We start from the raw sequence: 17,941 nt of genomic DNA on the forward strand, positions 1-17,941 counted from the left end.
CGCCACCTCTTCCTGGGTTTATATGTGGAGTAGTAATAGCTATCTTTCAGGTGTGATTATGTTTAACCCTTCTTGGTTTGTATTCCTAAATGTAGTTGTCCTAGTATGTTCTTGGTCCAAGCATCCCTTTCAGGATGGGTGGTTGAAATATTATCTTAGTTGCTAACTTCAGGTGATAGATTGTTTGCCTGTTGCCTTTCACTCAGCCGTCGAATTTATTCCATCTCAGAGAAATACTAAATCATCTGAACATAATTTATTTTTTTACCCGGTCTGTGGTGTGTGTGTACTTCATTTTCCAGCAAGTAACCAATCTCTGTTAATTATCCTTAATGTTTACCAAGCTTTAGGAGTAAAATTCTGGTTCTTCTGTTTCAATCTCTTGCCAAAGAAAAGTGTTTCTTATCCACAGAGCAACCGAGTATGACTTTGTGGGGAAGGCTGTCGGTGTTTGTCAAAATGTGGACCTGGGCCGTCTGCACAGAGAGAACCGAGATGCTTATTAAAATGTGATTTCTGGGCCTCATACCGGACCTTCTGCATCAGAACCACGGGGAGCAGGCTCAGGAACCTGCATTTTTTGCGAGCTCCTCAGGGGAATTCCTTCTGAATTTTCAGAGTGACTGATCTACTTCATTTAAATTCGAAGGCTTCTAGCCTTTTTATTGTTCCCTGCTTTTAGTCATCCGGAAGTTCTAGAGTCTTCAGGAATTCTCCAAGCCAATGGCCATAGGCTTGCCGCACTGTTTTAGTTGGTCTCTTTAGAAAATTTCCTTTCCCGTTTTTTTCCCCAGCATTGATCTAAAACTCAGCAGTCCCATATAAAGCTCAGCAATCCAGCACTTGGCCTTAATTTACTTAATAGCTTTAAATCCTAACAGTATCATTAGCCCCCTTTTAGAGGTGGGATGATAACTGGAGACAGACATACGAAAGCAATCCTTGGGTTGGGCTACTGGGATGTTTTAAAAATCATTCTAAATGTTTATCTCTTCTCTCTCCAACTGCTCCCAGCCCTGAATTTTCTATTAGCATCACTGGGACTGACTCTGGATGAGGCCCACTTTGCCATTGTCTTTGTTCAAGTAGCATCATAGGAGAGAGGATGGTGGTGGGGTGGGGGGATGATTTTCAGAAGGGAGAAAGGGAGAACATTGTGTCTCTAAGCAGCAGCCATGTAGAGTGGAGCAAAGCCCCCATTTACCCCTTTCCCTGGGCACAATGGAAGTGAGTCATGGAGGTTTTTTGTTTTTTTTTTCTTTCCCAGTTTTTTTCTTTTTCCTTCCTTTTTTTTTTTTTTAAGATTTTAAAAATTTAATTGAGAGAGTGAGAGAGTGCAAGCAGCGGGGAGGGGCAGAGGGAGAAGGTGAAGCAAGCTCTCCGCGGAGCAGGGCTCCATCCCGGGTCCCCAGGATCATGACCTGAGCCGAAGGCAGACACTTAACTGGTGGAGCCATCCAGCTGCCCATTCCCAGTTTTTTCTTTAAACATTAAAAAAAAAAAAAAAAACTTTTAAGTTTATTTTACTGTAGAAAGAATACCTAACACCTCCCTTCTTGATACATTTTTAGTGTACGATAGATATTGCTGAATACAGGCACGGTGCTGGGCAGAAGATCTGTAGGGCTTATTCGTCTTCCTCGACGGAAACCTTCTGCCCATTGCTTAGTGATTTCCTAACCCCCTTCTCCGTCACCCTCCGGCAACCGCCCCTGCCCCCTCGGATGCTACGAGGTTGGCTACTCATGTAAGTAGAGTCACGCAGTATTGGCTTTGCTGGGACTGGCTTATTTTACTCAGCACAACGTCCTCGAGATCCATTCATGCTGTTGCATATTGGGGGATTCCTTCTTTTTAAAAGATGGGGAATATTCCGTTGTATGGATCTACCACATTTTTGTCATTGTCCATCTGTTAATGGACAGTTAGGTTGTTTCCACATCTTGGCTACTGCGAAGAGTGCTGCCATGAACCTGGGAGTGCTAATATTTCTTTGAGGTCCTGATTTCCGTTCTTTTGGACAAATACCCAGAAGTGGGATTGCTGGAGCCTGTGGCAATTCTATTTTTAGTTTTTTTGAGGCACCTTCGTACTATTTTCCAGAGCAGCTGTGCACCATTTTGCATTCTCACCAGCAGCGTCCAAGTGTTCCAGTTTCTCCACAGCCTTGCCAGCGCTTGTCTTTTGTTCCCAGTTTTTTCGGATCGCGGTGATAACGCCTGCTCAACTGCACTTACGGCGTGCGGAGCGCGGTGCCGAGCCCGTTCCGTGCGTCGCCTCTGTAAGTCCTCACCGGAACCTTGAGAGGCGGGGACAGTTGACCTCACTTTAGTATGAAGAAACCGGGGTGCAGAGAGGTGAAGGGACGTGTCCACACATACTGCCGGGAAAATATGCCCTCCTACCCTGGAGTTAGGCTCTCCTGAGAGTTGAGGAAAAAACACGTTTTAAAAGTGAATTAGGGGTGCCTGGGTGGCACAGCCAGTTAAGCGTCTGACTCTTGGTTTTGGCTCCGGTTGTGATCTCAGGATTATGAGATGGAGCCCCACTTTGGGCTCTGCACTCAGCCTGAGGTCTGCTTAAGATTCTCTCTGTATCTCGCCCCCTTGGCCCCTCCCCTGCCTCAAATAAATAAATAAATAAGTAAATAAACCTTTGGAAGTGAATTAATGGAGCGCCTGAGTGGCTCAGTTGGTTGAGTGTCTGACTCTTGATTTTGGCTCAGGTCATGATCTCAGGGTCATGAGACTGGGCCCTGAGTCGGCTCCTCACTGGCCGTGGAGCCTGCTTAGGATTCTCTCTCCCCTCTCCCTCTGCCCCTCCGCCCACCCTGTCTCCCCATCTATAAAGAACAACCAGAAGTGAATTAATCATCACATATATCTCACTGATGAGATGAAGCCATGTCCACTGGTAACAGATGGCTTCCAAGCGCCAGGCTGGCAGGAACGGAATAGATTATACACTTTTAAGCCTTTTACATTTAAATCTATTAAAATCACCCTCTCCCCCAAACTGGGGCATTAGAGTGGATTAGTGACAAAAGGCAAATAGACATGGTCAGAGCCCTCCCGGGAGCATGACTCAGCTCTGAGTGCTGTCTGGTACTCACACTCCAGGAGTGGGTGCACCCAACTCAGTCTCCAGATCAGTAGAAACCTTGGTCTCCACCACCTCTCCCCCCATAGGCATGTGTTTTTGATTGTGTGGCCCGTGACTGAAAACAGGGCCACTTTGCGGTGTTGCCTCCCTTCTAGAAATTCAGTGGGGGTTAACTATGTCCAAATGGGGCAGTTTCAGAATAGGGTTTGTGGTTCCTTCCTGCCATTCTTGGTGGTGGAATCCTGGAGGGAGAAGGGTATGGGAGGAAAAGCAAAAAGTCTGGGGGTGTGGTCCTGGTTCTACCCTTCAGGGGCTAGGACGTCACTTTCCTGATTTGTCAATGAGGGGTCTCCTTTCTTGAGTATCTCGACCTCCCCCATCAGCACCCCTTCCCCACGCCATGGGCTCCTTTCTTCCCAGGCAGTGGCTTAACGATGAGTCTCTTCTCCCTGGAGACAAGATGTCGGACCATCACATTCGCAGGCTGAGAGGGGCTGTGGGCTGGGTGGACTGGCATATGGGGCAGACTCAGCTTGCACCCAACGTAGTCTCAGAAAATCTGCTTGACCTCAAATTCCTAAAATTACTCTGGATTCCCCCTTACCTGAGTGTACCGGGAGAATCAGATGACTATTGCAGTCTTATTAAAAAAAAAATTTTTTTTTTTTGAGGGCATTAAGTCCCCACATTCTCTAAGGCTCATGTGCTTTTAGCTTCGAGCTGCAGTGGAAAAGCCAATAACGCGGCCTTCAGGCTGGCTGCCCTTGTCACTGAAGGGAAGCCGGGCTCATCACTCAGTTGTCCGCGCTATTATCTTGCAGGTCCTTGCATGGGGTGCAGCAGCGGAGGGTGGGGAAGGCTCCGTGCCCCAGAAACTTGATTTGTGGAGCAGGGCCAGTGGCATGGGATTGATCCCTGGAGATTGAGTGCATTTGTTATGGCAAAGCTGGGTCTTTTTAAATATTTAAATGCCATCCTGTCTCGGACACAGGTTGCACGGTGTCCCAGCAGGGCGGTCCCGCAGGCAGGGCTGAAGAGAAGCTGCCCGCTTCTCTCCCTGCTCCCCTCACACCTGCATCTCTCTCCTTCCTTTGCTCCTGCTGCCTGCTCTGCCCTCCCCTCCCCTGGCCCGCACCTCTGGCGCTCTCAAGGACTTGGTTTGCCTTTTCTGAGCTGTAGCCCACGCCCTCTTGAATTATTTTGTCCTCCAGCCAGAGCCGATTCTCCGCTAGCTGTTCCTGAATGCAAACTTGGTGGCAACTAATTCCTACCAAGATGCAGAGGACCCGTAACAGAGTAGATATGAACATGGGCAGCAGATTTTTTTTTAAATGATCTTTTCTATGGAAATAATACCTATTCACTGCAGAAAAATCAGAAATCACAGATTCGCATAAAGGAGAAAATAAAAATCACCCATAAGCTTTCTCCTGAGAGATAGCTTCCGTTTTGGTTTTGTATACCATTTGAGGATTCTATCTCCGTCCCTCTCTATACACACACACACACACACACACACACACACACACACACACACACAGACATACATACACACGCACACGTGTGCGCGCATGCATGCACACCATGGTACAGACCGTTTTCACCCATCCCCCCACTCAACAGTACACGGGAAGCATCGCTTTAGGTCAGTAAAGGCATGTTAATGACATTGGAGGGCTATATGGTGTCCCATCACGTGGGCATGCCCCAGTTTGCTCAAGCCTTGTTCTGCTTGTTGGACATTTAGGCAGTTTAAAGTTTGTTCACTATTGCCAACAATATTGAGGCTGTATCTTTGCATAATGCTATCATGATTTCCTAGGAGTGGAATTGTAAGGTCAAAGGGCCTGGGGCACAGCCTTTGATGTGTCTCACTTGCAGTCGCTGTGGGGGTTAAGGGAAGTGGGCAGCAAGGTCAGGGCCGCCCAGGTGAGAGAGAGAGAGAGAGAGCTCTGTGAAAAGGGACGTGACCTGACTTTGGAGTGAGAAAAAGCCGAGGTCAAATGGCAGTTCTGCTGGTTTTTCACTTGTTACCTGGGGCCTTTTGAAATAATCGTTTTGCTGCTGGGAGGCTCCAGGTCCAGGTGTGGAGTGGGGATGGTGCATGGTCGGAAAAGGCACGTGCGATGATGTATATGAAAATGTTTGCACCTGGGATATGCTTAATGAATGTTTCTTCCTCTTTCGCTGGTTCCTTCTGTCCTCCATCTCCAGTAGAGCAGTAGAGTTGGAAAGATAAGGCCGCGATCACAGAGATAACACCCCTGCCAGGTATAGTTCACTGAGTAGATAGAGAGCGCTGTCGGGATTCAGGGGAGGGAGTGGTGGGCGGGGGTGGGGGGGGGGTGGGGGTAGGAGCTGTTGTGTGGGAGGCTACTTCCCTAGGAGGCCAAGCAGAGCTTGTGAGAGTGTGTGTTGAATTGACTTTATTCTCCCCAGAGGGAGGTGTATGTGTGGGAGTTGGTGGTGGCAGACCAGCGGGGTAATAGCAATAATAGCAGAAGTTCATTGACTTATATTATGGGCCTGGAACATTCTGTGGGTTTTATCTATATTAATTCTTTAACCCTCACAGAAGTGCCATGAGACAGATGGTATGGTCACCTCCATCCTACAGATAAGGAGACTGGGGAGAAGAGGGGTTAATTAGCTTTCCTGAGGTCACCCAGAAAAAAAAAATGGTGGAGTCAGGATTGGATCCCAGTCAGCAATGCCTCCCTCCCGCACCCTACAGTGTCTCCCACCTCTCCTGTCACTCACCTTTTCCTGGGATCTGCCTTACCTTGTGTAGGCCACCACCTGTCACACTGGATGATGGCAGTCTGTCAGTTCTTTGGGCTGAGCTGTGAGCCTCTGGAGGGCATGAGGTATGCTGTATTCACCCTGCATCCCAGCCCTAGCACAGTGGTTGCTCCCAAAATGTGGAGGAGTGTGGGATGCACAGAGCAGGACAGGGGAGAGACCAGCTTGGCCAGAACAGAGCACTGGGGTAGGAAGACGGGGGGGTTCAGCATGGGACAAGGGTACTGGGAATGGCAGGCTGATTTGCTTAGAGGTGGGCCTGCATCCTCAGTTGTGAACATGACGATCCCAGAAAGGTGTGTTCTGGAAAGGTGTATTCAGGGCAGAGAGCCTGCAGCCTGAGGGCTGAGAAGGAGATAGGAGAAGATGTGAAGTCTGGATGGTGGTGACAGCAAGGACAAAGTAGACGGGGCCAACAGGAGAGACTTTATGAGTGAAAATCCTGCAGAATGGGATGTGGGGTCCAAGTGAGAGGGAGGAGCTCTTGAAGCCTTGAGCTTGGGTCATGGAGACATGAGGAGGCTTAACTGGAATATTCTAGAGGAGAAGTTAATTTTGGGGAATGAGGAAACTGACACAGGAGTATGTGGAACTAGTAGGACATCCAGGCAGCAATATTCACCACATGCTAATGGGCATTTGGTTCCCCAAAGGAAGCAAGGCACTTACGTGGATGCTGTATGTGGATGGGGGTCTACCTCAGGGAAAGGCCAGTGGGACACACCGGGTAGATCGGGACTCCCAAATAAAGCCCCATCTGCATCTGAGGCAGAGTTGATGGCAGACGTTCACCTGGAGAGACTGAGGGAGAGCACCCTAGCCACATTTCCAGATCTGGGGGCTGCCATACTTTATGGTAACATGTCTAATTTTTTTTAAACCTTTCTTTGTTTATTTTCCCCGGAAATGTTGACACTTACATTTATTATTTAGGTAATTTTTAATGCATGATTAAAAACAGAATTATATTTTGCCCTTTAAGTAGATTAAGGACGTGCCAGGGTAGGACACACCAGAATAAGGACTGAAGATACGGTCTCTGCAAGGGGACCCCAGAATGCGGTTCTCGAGTCAGAACTCCAGGATTTGAATCTTTGCTACATCACTTCCTGGCTGTGACCTTGGGCAAATCCCCAAACCTCTCTGAGCTTTGCTTTCTTTTTGTGTCAAGTGAGGACAATAAGATTAACCTTAGAGGGTTTCCCAGAGGGTTAAATGAGACTGTGTGCAAAAGCAGTTAGCTCACTGTCTGGTGCATAGTTGTGCTCAATAAATATTTATTTATTTTTTAATGCCAAGTTAGGAAAGTAGAGCTTGGGTCTCCAGTTCTGTTCTGTGCCCTGGCTGCTGGAGGCGTCAGGGACCAGAGAAGGTAGCAAGCACGCCTTACGTTGAGTGGGCGTAAGGCCCGTCACTGTGTTGAGTACTTCCCAAGGATGAGCTCTTTCAGTTCTCATAACACCCAGGTGAGATGTGAGCTGTCATCAGCCCCATTTTCCAGACCGGGAAACCAAGGTTTGGAGAGATTAAGTCACTTGCCCAAGGTCACCCAGCCAATTACCTGCCCCAAGCAGGCAGATCCCAGAGTTCACTAGAGTTCTGCTACCCTGCTTCTCAGCGAGGCAGGAAAGAGTCCCACTAACACACTTAATGCTTTGGTTTTGGGAGTTTCTGCATTCTCTGCTGGGGATCTGAAATCGGGTTATATAGTATTTAGAAATGAAAGGCTTGTTGCTTATGTCCATTCTTCCTATTTTTTAAAAACCAGAGTCACGGGGCGCCTGGGTGTCGCAGTGGGTTGAGCCTCTGCCTTCGGCTCAGGTCATGGTCTCAGGGTCCTGGGATCGAGCCCCGCATCGGGCTCTCTGCTCAGCGGGGAGCCTGCCTCCTCCTGTCTCTCTCTGCCTGCCTCTCTGCCTACTTGTGATCTCTCTCTCTGTCATATAAATAAATAAAACCTTTAAAAAAAAAACACCCAGAGTCACATTCAGTATATAGCAAATTCCTGAAATAAGCAGAATGCCCTCCCTCACTGAAGACTCAGGACTTGCGGATCACTGGCATTTGATAGATCCTGTCTCTGGGCTCATTCCTAATACATGGGTCCGTGCCAGGCCCCAAGGAATGTGGCTTTGAAAAATCAGGATGTTACATCCCACCCTTATTCCATCCCCCCTGTGCTTCTATCCGGAAGAATTCAGTTTAAAATAAGCACCAAGTGTGGCCTGGAAGAAGAAACGAAGCCACAGGAAGGCAGCTGCCAACCTGGCTTGGTTGGGGGAAGGGGATAGGGATGTAGGCAGCCCTGGGTGGGTCCTAAGGCCGGGAGCTGACCCTGGTTTTCTCTCAGGGTCCAGGGACTAGTTGCTGAGGCATACAGGCCTCAGAGAGCCCAGAGAAAACAGAGAATCACCAAGTGCTAGAATCAAAGGACGTTGAGATCATTTGATTCAACTGTCCTGTTTTACAGTTGGGGAAACCAAGGCCCAAAGAAGTATGGGGTTTGTCCACAGGTGCATAGCTGGTGAGTAGGAGAGCCAGGGCCAGATCCCTGGCTTCCCAAAGGCCACCCAATGTGTCTGGGCCTTGGACATCTGGGCCAGGAGGAGAAGCCCACTGGGACTTGCCCAAGGGGGGCCTCTTGATGCCGAGACACTGTAGGACCCGGGCTACCCTCCTCATTTGCATCAGTGGAGCCATTGTTGGCTCTTTAAGGCCTAGGCATAAAAAATAGTCGTAGGGATTAATACCCCACCATGAGCAAGTCTGCCCTGGTGGCTTTTTGAAGTAGCCCCCGAGTTTTATCCCATGCTGAGTCCTGCAGGGCTTTCCTCACTGGGGCTTCTCCCTACCCAGGGGACTGGTTGCAGGCGTTCCTCCATCCCCCACATGATTCTGCGGAGAGAAGTCAGGAAGGTATGGGGAGCCCCAAACGTCTACGACCCAGTCTGGTAGGGTATGATTCCCTTGTCAGATCGGCCTCCTTGTGTATCCGCCCTGGGCCCAGTGGGACATAGGATTCTACTCAGAAGGGCTGAAGGGAAGAGAAGCGGCTGACAGGACGATGAAGGAGATGTGGGCGGGATAGCAAGTGCCGGCAGGGAGAGGGGGAGCCCTTCCATCTCGAGTGCCAAGGGGCAGGGGGAGGACACATGGTGCCCAGGACGAGGGAGGGTGGGGTAGTGGTGTGCCAGCACGCTGCCCAAGCAGGGAGAGCAGGGCACAAATTCCCATCTTCCTCTTCTCACCCGCCATTCTCCTGTCCGTGCCTCCCGCCGGCCAAACCACAGGCAGAGGTCGAGGGGCCCTGGAGGTCAGCTCCAGGCAGTGGCAGGGGCGTCCCAAGGGAGGATAGCACATTGTTCAGTCACGCGCTTCAAAGCCAGGCAGACCTGAGTTCAAATCCTGCCCTGCCATGGAGGGAGTTGCTTCAACGCCCTCAGACTCAGTTTCCCCATCTGTGAAGTGGGGCCGACCATCCCTATCTTGTGGGCTGCTATGAACTCCCACGCGGGACCGTGTGCCTGCCTCGCAGTCTGTAAGTGTGACGGTCTGGAGGCCTCAGCAGCCAACAGGCGCTGCTGGGTCGATTTTACAGACTGAGGAAGTGGAGCTGCAGAGAGAGGGAAGTAGCATCCTCGGGTCGTGTGAAAAGTGCCACGGGGCAGAACTGGGAATGAGATGCGGCCCGGTGACTCCCAAGGCCCAGGCTTTGTCGTTGGACGCTCATCCTGTAATTGCTTTCAGTCTCTCGGAAACCACTGGCTCAGATACCCACTGCGTGCTCCAAGTTGGGCTGATGAAAATGTGCCAGAGTCATTAAGTTATCAGTGGGGAAGGCGGCTGCTTCTCCCCTGCAGGAAGGATTCTGCTGTCTGCGGCAGCCGGCTTTGTTCGCGCAAACTGCCCCTGATTCTCCGCCCTCCTCCTCCGCCGCCTCCTCCTCCCCGTACCCTGCTCCCCCAGACAGGGCGCCAGCGGGGTGGGCTTGGAGCGGGGAGGGGGGCGCTGTAAGTATTCTGGGGCAACACTGAAGGTATTCATAACTCCAGGCGGGAGGTGCTACCTGGAGAATCTAGCCCCTGGATGGGGAAGTGGGCAAGCACTATTTCTGTAACTTGACAGATGGATGCGCCCCAAGGGAAGGAGAGAAAGGAAGGCAAGCTGGACTTTCCTTACTGTCACAGCCGGTCCCCTCCGAGCACCGTGCCAGGAACACAAATCCAGGTGCACGCTTGCCAAGGTGAAAAGAAGGGCCTCGGGCTGTGCCTGGACTGGGCTGACCGGTCCCTGGGGTGATGGCTTCATAGGGCCAGGACACAAAGGAGTGGGCTCTGGGGACAGAGACTGGGGTAGGAAGATGGGGCGCAGCCGTCTCTGAACGCTTCAGCAGTCCTGGGGCTCGGTGGGATTCTGCACGGTGGAGAATTCCAGAGTGAGGCTGCTGACGTGATAAAGGGATAGCAGATGGTTCTAAGACTTTATTTTCAGTGTACTTTCCCCACCCTCTTTTTCTGGCGACTCCCTCGCCCCCGTCTGCAGAGGAGAGATGACTAGCTACCCTCTCCCCTTTTGGGTTTATTCCCTTTGCTTTGATGGCCGTGGTGCTGGTAATAGCGGACAATGGCTGCCCCTCCCGACGAGCCAGGCACTGTTTCATTTTTTAAAATTTATTTTTAAAAAGATTTATATATTTATTTGACAGAGAGATAGAGAGAGAGCACAAGTAAGCAGAGCAGCAGAGGGAGAGAAGCAGGCACCCTGCTGAGCAGGGAACCCGATGCGGGGGCGGGGGGGGGGGGGCTCGATCCCAGGACCCTGGGATCATGACCTGAGCCGAAGGCAGATGCTTAACCAACTGAACCACCCAGACGTCCCTAGGCACTGTTTTAAATGTGTTTCTTTCACGGAGGAGCCTCAGACGAAGTGAGGCAGATGTGCTGTGGTGATCATCCCTGTTGGCTCCAGAGGATGCGGAGGCACAGAGAGGTTTAGCAACTCAGCCCAGATCACACAGGTGGTCGGTAGCAGACTAGGCAAGGGCTTTGAGTCCCAGCAGTTCAGACTCAGCCTACCCCCTTACTCACCAGCCAGAAGCTGCCTCTCTGAAGAGTGGCACAGGCATGCCTGGGCCAGGCTTTCAAGGTTACTGCAGAGGGCATTTTACTCCCAGCTCAGGGCTGCTTGGGGTCTGTGTTCCACGAGCAGCACCTGCGTATCGGCGCTGTCAGGTTCTTTGTTTTGAGTAACTTATTCCCTGATCTCTGACCCCAGCCCCAACAGGTTTCCAAGACCAGATACACAATTTATGGGGCCCAGTGCAAAATGACAATGAGGGACCCTTTATTCAATGTGTGTTCAGAATTTCAAGATGGTGACAGCAAAGCCTTAGGCCAAGTGTGGGGCCCTTCTGAGCACGGACCCTGTCTGAAGGCACGGGTCGCATGCCCGTGAAGCTTGTCTGTCTGTGTTCGGTGTGGCAGGGAGGTATCATTAAATAGCACTGGGTTTTCCTTTGCTTCTAATCCAGTCAAAGTAGGGTTTCTAAAGCATTTCTTTCCATCAAAACGTAGCAGTCTGATCCAGGTACAATTCCACCAAGATAAATCTTAGAAATCTTTTGTCCCTGGGAGGAAGTCATTCAAAGGCCTGGTACTTGGGTTAGAAGCTTTATTTTGGGGTCAGACATCTTGCTGTATTATCTCCAATTCCTCCTAACCCTGCCTTTTAAACTCCCTCCCGCCTCCTTCCTTTTAGCCTGTGAGCCTGCTCCAGGGTGTGCCCTGTTAAAGAACGAGGCCCACTCAGCCTCCCCGACCCCCATTCCCATCTGCCACCCAGCCTTACTGGTGGCAGGAGTGGTCTGTCAGCCCTGTCACCACTTCCTCATTTCCGGGAGCACCCTAGGCCTCTGAAGTCTTATCTTGTCCTCCTTGAGGTCGTGGATTCCCTTCTCATGAAGGTGGCCTCCTGTCACATCCACTGATCTCTTTCTAGTCTCTGTCTTTCTTGACCCTTCTCAGGCATCTGGCATTCTCCTGGTTCTGCCGGCTTCTCTTCTGTAAAATGGGGACTTGGGTTGCTGGGAGCAAATTGCCTGGAAGCAAGAGAACAGGTCTCACACTTGGTACACAGTCCATAGCTGTTCGCCGTGGCCGTGACGGTTTGTATCCTTGGTCCTGTCAGCTGGAAATCCTACCTCTTTTTAAAAATTTTTTTTGAAAAATTCCAGTATAATTTACATCCCAGTATAATTTACTACCTTTAATATTAGTTTCAGGTGTACAATGTAGTGATTCAACGATTCTATATATTTTATGCAGTGCTTATCGTGTTAAGCATACTCTTGATCTCCATTCTTAAGATACTGGTGTTTTCTGAGTTCTGTCCTCTGTCCATGTTTTTTCTCTCTCTCCATCATCTTCTAACTCCCCCTGCCGCCCTTCCAACCTCCCACATCCGCGTCTCTTTCCTAAGCTCAGGGTGTGCAGGGCAACCCCAGACTGAACTCATTCTCTTCCTTCTTTAAATCTGGTTTTCCTCCTCATCCTTCGGCCTATTGCTCTGTAGTGTTTTTGTTGTTTCCCTTAACTGACCTCACGTGCTGGCTGTGTTCTTCCCCATGCTGGTCACTGGGGATGAAGCAGTGTGCAAAGACACAGGGGCTGCCATGCTTGCTGCCGGTGGGGGGCACACATAGCGATCCATGATTTGTCCTAGGAAGGTAACAAACTGGGGTCCTAATTTTGATTAGAGAGACTTATCTGGAGAAGGACAAACTGACATCTGAAGAATGATGAAGTGTTAATTAGGCATACTGGGGCTGGGGACCACTGTGGGTCATGGGAAGAGCTTGTGCAAAGGCTCTGTGGTAGAAAAAAAGATGTGTATGGAGTGGAAAGGCAATGGGGCAGAAGGGCAGAGAAGGTGGTGGAATGTGGTGTTGGGCGAGGCTGGGGAGCTAGGCAGGGGCTGGATGGGGCATGGCCAGGAAGACCAAGTTACTGTCATTCTCGGTTCCTCCTCGCTGCTTATACCCACCCCTTGCCACCAGACTCCTTCTCTTTAACCTCTCTCCCATCCTGCAATCCTCATTGTTCACACATAGAAAATTAAAATAGCCTCTTGCCACCTTCAAATCCGTCTTCTGCGCTATAGTCTTAAATAGGATTTCTAAAGTGTAAATCTGAATAAGTCGGTCCTCAGGCTACAATCCTTCCCTGGCTCCCCATTTTCAGGACAAAGTCTTGCCCGGCTTCCTTGCTCGTTCGCTCCTTTACGCTTCACCCCTGCCCGCAGTGCCCCAGAGTTGGGCGGAATGTGCTTTGCTGCCTGAATACCTTTGCCTCCTTTGTCTGGTAATGTTCTGCTACCTTGCAAGCCGCAGCTTACTCACCTCCTCCAGGAAGCCCTCCCTCCACACTCAGATGGGTGTGCTGGCCCCTCCTCTTTCTTGGGTGCCTGTGCACACTGGTGTGTTTGTCCATCTCCCTGTTTGCTTGTTGACTTGTACATCTTCTCTGCCAGAATGAGAGCTCCTGGAGGGAGGGCACTAGGGTTCCTTTATCTTTGTCTGCTGATGCCGTGGGGCTGGGCACATATGAGGTGTTAAATCCATGTTTTCTTGAAGACCTGATGATGAAGGAATAAGGTGGTATAAACAGGTGGTAAAAAAAAGGCAGCTCCATCAGGAGAGCTCTGTAGTTCTGTGTAGGGGGATGATGGGTAAGAGGTCTGGTTTCCATGACCTCCCTGTACTGTCTGCTTCTGTTTCCTCTAATGACTGAGCTTTATTTTGGGGTCACTGTCCCCACCGGCTACTTCCACCATCCCAAAGGGCAGGTGCACCAGGGTAAGCAGGGTCAAGCCCAAATCTCTTCATTCTTCTAGCAGAATGGTTCTTAGACTGTGGCATGCAGGGGAATCACCTGGAGGGCTTGTTAAAACAGAGATTTCTGGCCCCATCCCCGGAGCTTCTTATTTGATAGATGTGAGCGGGAGCCTAAGAACATGCATCTCTAAGCTCTTCGCAGGTGACGCTGATGGTGCTGGTCTGGGGACCGCTCTTCGGGAATCTCTTTTCTAGCAAAAGGATTTGCTTTAAAAATAATTACTCTCTATGGTGCTGGGGAAGGAGATGTGGGAAGCTTTTTGCTTGGGTTTGGTTTTGTAGGTTTAAAGACCTATTACTATGAGATTAATGTGGATAGATGGATCAGATTCTACACGTTTCCCTCCCCCCCGCCATCTCCTGGCTTTCCCACAAAGTATTTCCATGTTCATTCATCAGTTGGTCAATGGATGCGTTCTGAGGCCGTGATCTGTGCATGGCAACACAAGAAGTGGAGTTGTTATTAAGCCGAAACTGGCATGAAACTGTCCTTAAGAGAAGTCCTCTGGTACAGATGTAACTAGGATTCAAGGACATCAAAGAAGAAATGCCTGTTTGGGTGGGTCGTGATTCCCTGATCTGTGGAATTGTCCCAGGCATCGAGCATTAGTGGGAATAAAACAATCTGATGAGTGAGACCACATGACTTTTAAGACCCTGGAATTCTGTGATTAAGGAAGATGGTGGCAATTAACATGACAGAACAGCACAAATGGAATGCTGTGGAGTTGGTAGTAGGGAGGTCTGCAGACTGGTTTCCGGAGTCAGCGGAGGCGTCCTTATGGAAATACTGAGATGACTGTCCTGATTCTTTTTTTAAAAGCAATTCTCAGCCATTTCTTTCTTTTTTTTTTTTTTTAAGATTTTATTTATTTATTTGACAGAGAGATCACAAGTAGTCAGAGAGTCAGGCAGAGAGAGAGAGAGGGAGAACCAGGCTCCCTGCAGAGCAGAGAGCCCAATCCGGGGCTCAATCCCAGGACCCTGAGATCATGACCTGAGCTGAAGGCAGAGGCTCAATCCAGTGAGTCACCCAGGCGCCCTGATGACGGTCCTGATTCTTAATAAACATTTACACTTGGTTACTAAGTGGATTTATAGCTGATGACCCCACGATTTGCTGTTTATTGACCTCAGATCGTTGCAGAGGTTAAATAGAAGAAGCCACAAGCAGGCCCAGAGTGTGCCTTGGGGGCCTCTTTAGGTCCCATTTCCCCAGTCAAATGGAATTGAGATGTGGAGTGCCGTTTTATTTTTTTGATATATTTACAAGAGAGAGAGAGAGAGAAAGAGAAAGAGAATGTAAGTAACCAATTGTAGGACTTGAACTTAGAGCCACTGGGTCACCAACTTGAATTTCAGACTCTCACCTTATTAAGAAAGTCCAACCAATTGCTAAATTCCACTGTTTGAGGCCAGGGTCAAAGTCCCTCTTTCAGGAGGGCTCAACACTTAGCACTTGGCACTTCAGGCTAAGCTGAAGCCCTTCGCCCTGGCCCCTCGCCCCTCCTCAACATTTATCAGCATCTGTTATGTGCAGGGTACTGAGTGAGATACAAATATTATCTACAACCCTTCAAGGTAAGTAGTACTATTATCATTTCCAGATACGAAAAAAGGCACAGAGAGGCTACGTAACTTGTCCAGTTTCACACAGCAATTTGTCTCAATTCATTTTTGGAAGTCGATATAACCATAAAATTGAAACATGGTAGAAGATAGGTCAAAAATTCTAGCTCCATCTCAGATCTGAGTATAGATCCAAAACGCAAGATTAGAAAACAGAATGCAGCAGTTTATGAAATGGATAATGTACTTTCGCCCAACAGAGAGCATTCTAGGAATATAGGAATGCCCCAAGGAGAAGAAACATTAGGAAATCAACATAATTCACCGTACCAACAAACTGAAGGAGAGTCATACACTAGTAGATGCTGAAAGGCTGATCAGACTTTCCTGTAATGAAAATCTTAACACAGGGATAAGAGGAAATACTTAAATTTGGTAAAGACTGAAAATTAGCCGCACGTATCATTCTAAACAGTGAACCACTAAATCCAACTTCACTGGCAGTGGGGGTGGTCTGGTTTTCAGCCGTGTAGCTGGGCTTCTGCTTCTGAGGTACTGGGCAGCCAACCGATGGAACTGCCCCTTTCTTCTTCTGTGCCCCAACAAAGCCGTATTTATGTGGCCGGGTGTCCTTGTCTCATACTGTCCGCATGAGAGGTCGTGCTTGTGAGGACACATTCCTAGATTTTTGGGTACCAGAGGTTTCCTGGGGCACCAAGGGCACAAGCTTTTGGTTGCCACATCTACCAGTGATGGTTTGGCTTCATGGTTTTCATGGCAGAAGAGGGATGTGTTTTTCTAGCACAGATCACCATGTGATACATCAAAAATATTATCTGTATCAGCTTTTCTACTTTATACAGAGTTAACCACCATGTGGTGGGGAAGGAGCACTGCATGGGGATCCGGGCACCTGAGTTCTAGTGACTCTGCCTCAGTTAGCTGTGTGTTCCCAGGCAAAGCGCTTAGGCTTGCTGGGCCTCACTTGGCTCACCTGTGCCATGGGATGTTAGACTGGATGGACTGCCAGTGCTCTTTGCCCTCAAAGTTGTAATCATCATCACCCTTACCACGTGCCCCACACTGTTACAAGTGTTCTGCATAGAGATGAACTCAACCCAGCAACACTATGAGTTAAATACTATCTTTATTCCCATTTTCCCTCTGCAGAAACCGAGGCTCAGAGAGGGTAAGTGACATGCCCAGGGATAGGAAAGGCGCTCTTACACAGTTCAACTTCCATCCTTTACCTTTCTGGTTTTTCTTATCCAGGGCCCGTGCTGTGACTGGAGTGTTGGCTCTGTCCAAGAGTGGGAGACACTTCCCCACAAGGGAAACACAGCTCTGGGGCAGACGGATGGGAGTCACTGCCTGGGAGAATGTGGGCAGTGACTACAGAGGTTGCTCATCTTTGCTTTTTCCCTCTTCTCTTTTCCTGTCTAGTCTGTGGCAAGCGCTACAAGAACCGGCCCGGACTTAGCTACCACTACGCTCACACTCACCTGGCCAGCGAGGAGGGGGATGAAGCTCAGGACCAGGAGACCCGGTCCCCACCGAACCACAGAAATGAGAACCACAGACGTGAGTTTCCAGTCGTTGGGTTGGGGCAGTGATGATGTGGGTGGGCAGGGCGAGACAGTGTTCTTTTCACCTCTGGCATCTTTGGTGGCCCCCGTGGGTTGGTTTCAATGTCCTGTGGTGACTTGGCTTTTTTTATGTAACCCCAGCTTCCCCGTGGGTCCTCTGAGCCCCAGGCTTAGAGTGAACTGGGCCAGGTGGCGACCCCAGTTCTGTTCCCAAAGGAAGGGAGGTGAGTGTTAAGCAGAGGGGAAGCCAGTTATCTGGCTGTTGTCCAATGCCAGACCTGTTTCTCTCCTTCCCTCAGCTCCAGAAGTTCCATTCACAGGGTTTGACCTGACTTGGACATAGCCCTTTGGCATGTCAATTCAGATGGACATTTCAAATGTTGCCTTGGCCACCAAGAGATGTAGAATATTCTGGATCTGTTGCCTTGGCTGTTATAGGGGGTCACAGTTTTGGTTCAGAGCTCTCCTGCCTTCGAAATACTGCCCTTGAGCCTCCATGCTTTTCACTTGAACATTCCCTCAGCAAGCGTGGTGAGTGTGCTTGTCAAAAACTCAAAATGGGGTGGCATGATGGAGTCTTAAGAGCTTGTTTCGAGGTGTGGGTCATTCTAAGATCATTAGGTGAAGAATAATTGTGGACATGCCATCTATTTTTTTATTTTGTTCACAAGATTTTGTGGTAGGTATTCTTCAGGCGAACGGAGTGATGTAATGAAAGGGATCAGACTCTAGGATCTGGGGGTGGCTTCTGCGCATTTTAGTCCATCAACTGAGTCAACGGATGTCCATCGGCTACTCATCGGATATTTGAAATAATTAGCATACCCTGGCCAAAACCTTTCTTGGGATTAGTGTCAGTGTTGCCTAACCCCACCCTCCTTTCTCCTTGTGATGTTGCCTTCTGAATTAGTGTGCTCAGGCTGCCATAACAAAATACCATAGACTGCGCGGCTTAAAGAGCAGAGATTTCTTTTCTTGTTCTTCTGGAGGC

The 17,941-nt window shown here is 49.5% G+C and overlaps 1 protein-coding gene across 3 annotated transcripts in view; it reads left to right on the top strand.

Annotated features, from left to right (window-relative positions):
* The window catches only part of DPF3 (double PHD fingers 3), a 172,565-nt gene that overhangs the window by 70,502 nt on the left and 84,122 nt on the right, over positions 1-17,941 (top strand). For all 3 annotated transcript variants that reach the window (XR_007128546.1, XM_047736071.1, XM_047736072.1), the window contains exon 7: positions 16,808-16,945. Coding sequence is in view for 2 of the 3 variants with exons in the window: in XM_047736071.1 (XP_047592027.1) it covers positions 16,808-16,945 (138 nt within the window). In the remaining variant the exon portion in view is untranslated. The remainder of the gene's footprint in view (positions 1-16,807; positions 16,946-17,941) is intronic.

The sequence above is a fragment of the Lutra lutra genome, chromosome 7, assembly GCF_902655055.1.
Source record: "Lutra lutra chromosome 7, mLutLut1.2, whole genome shotgun sequence".
Classification (NCBI taxonomy): domain Eukaryota; kingdom Metazoa; phylum Chordata; class Mammalia; order Carnivora; family Mustelidae; genus Lutra; species Lutra lutra.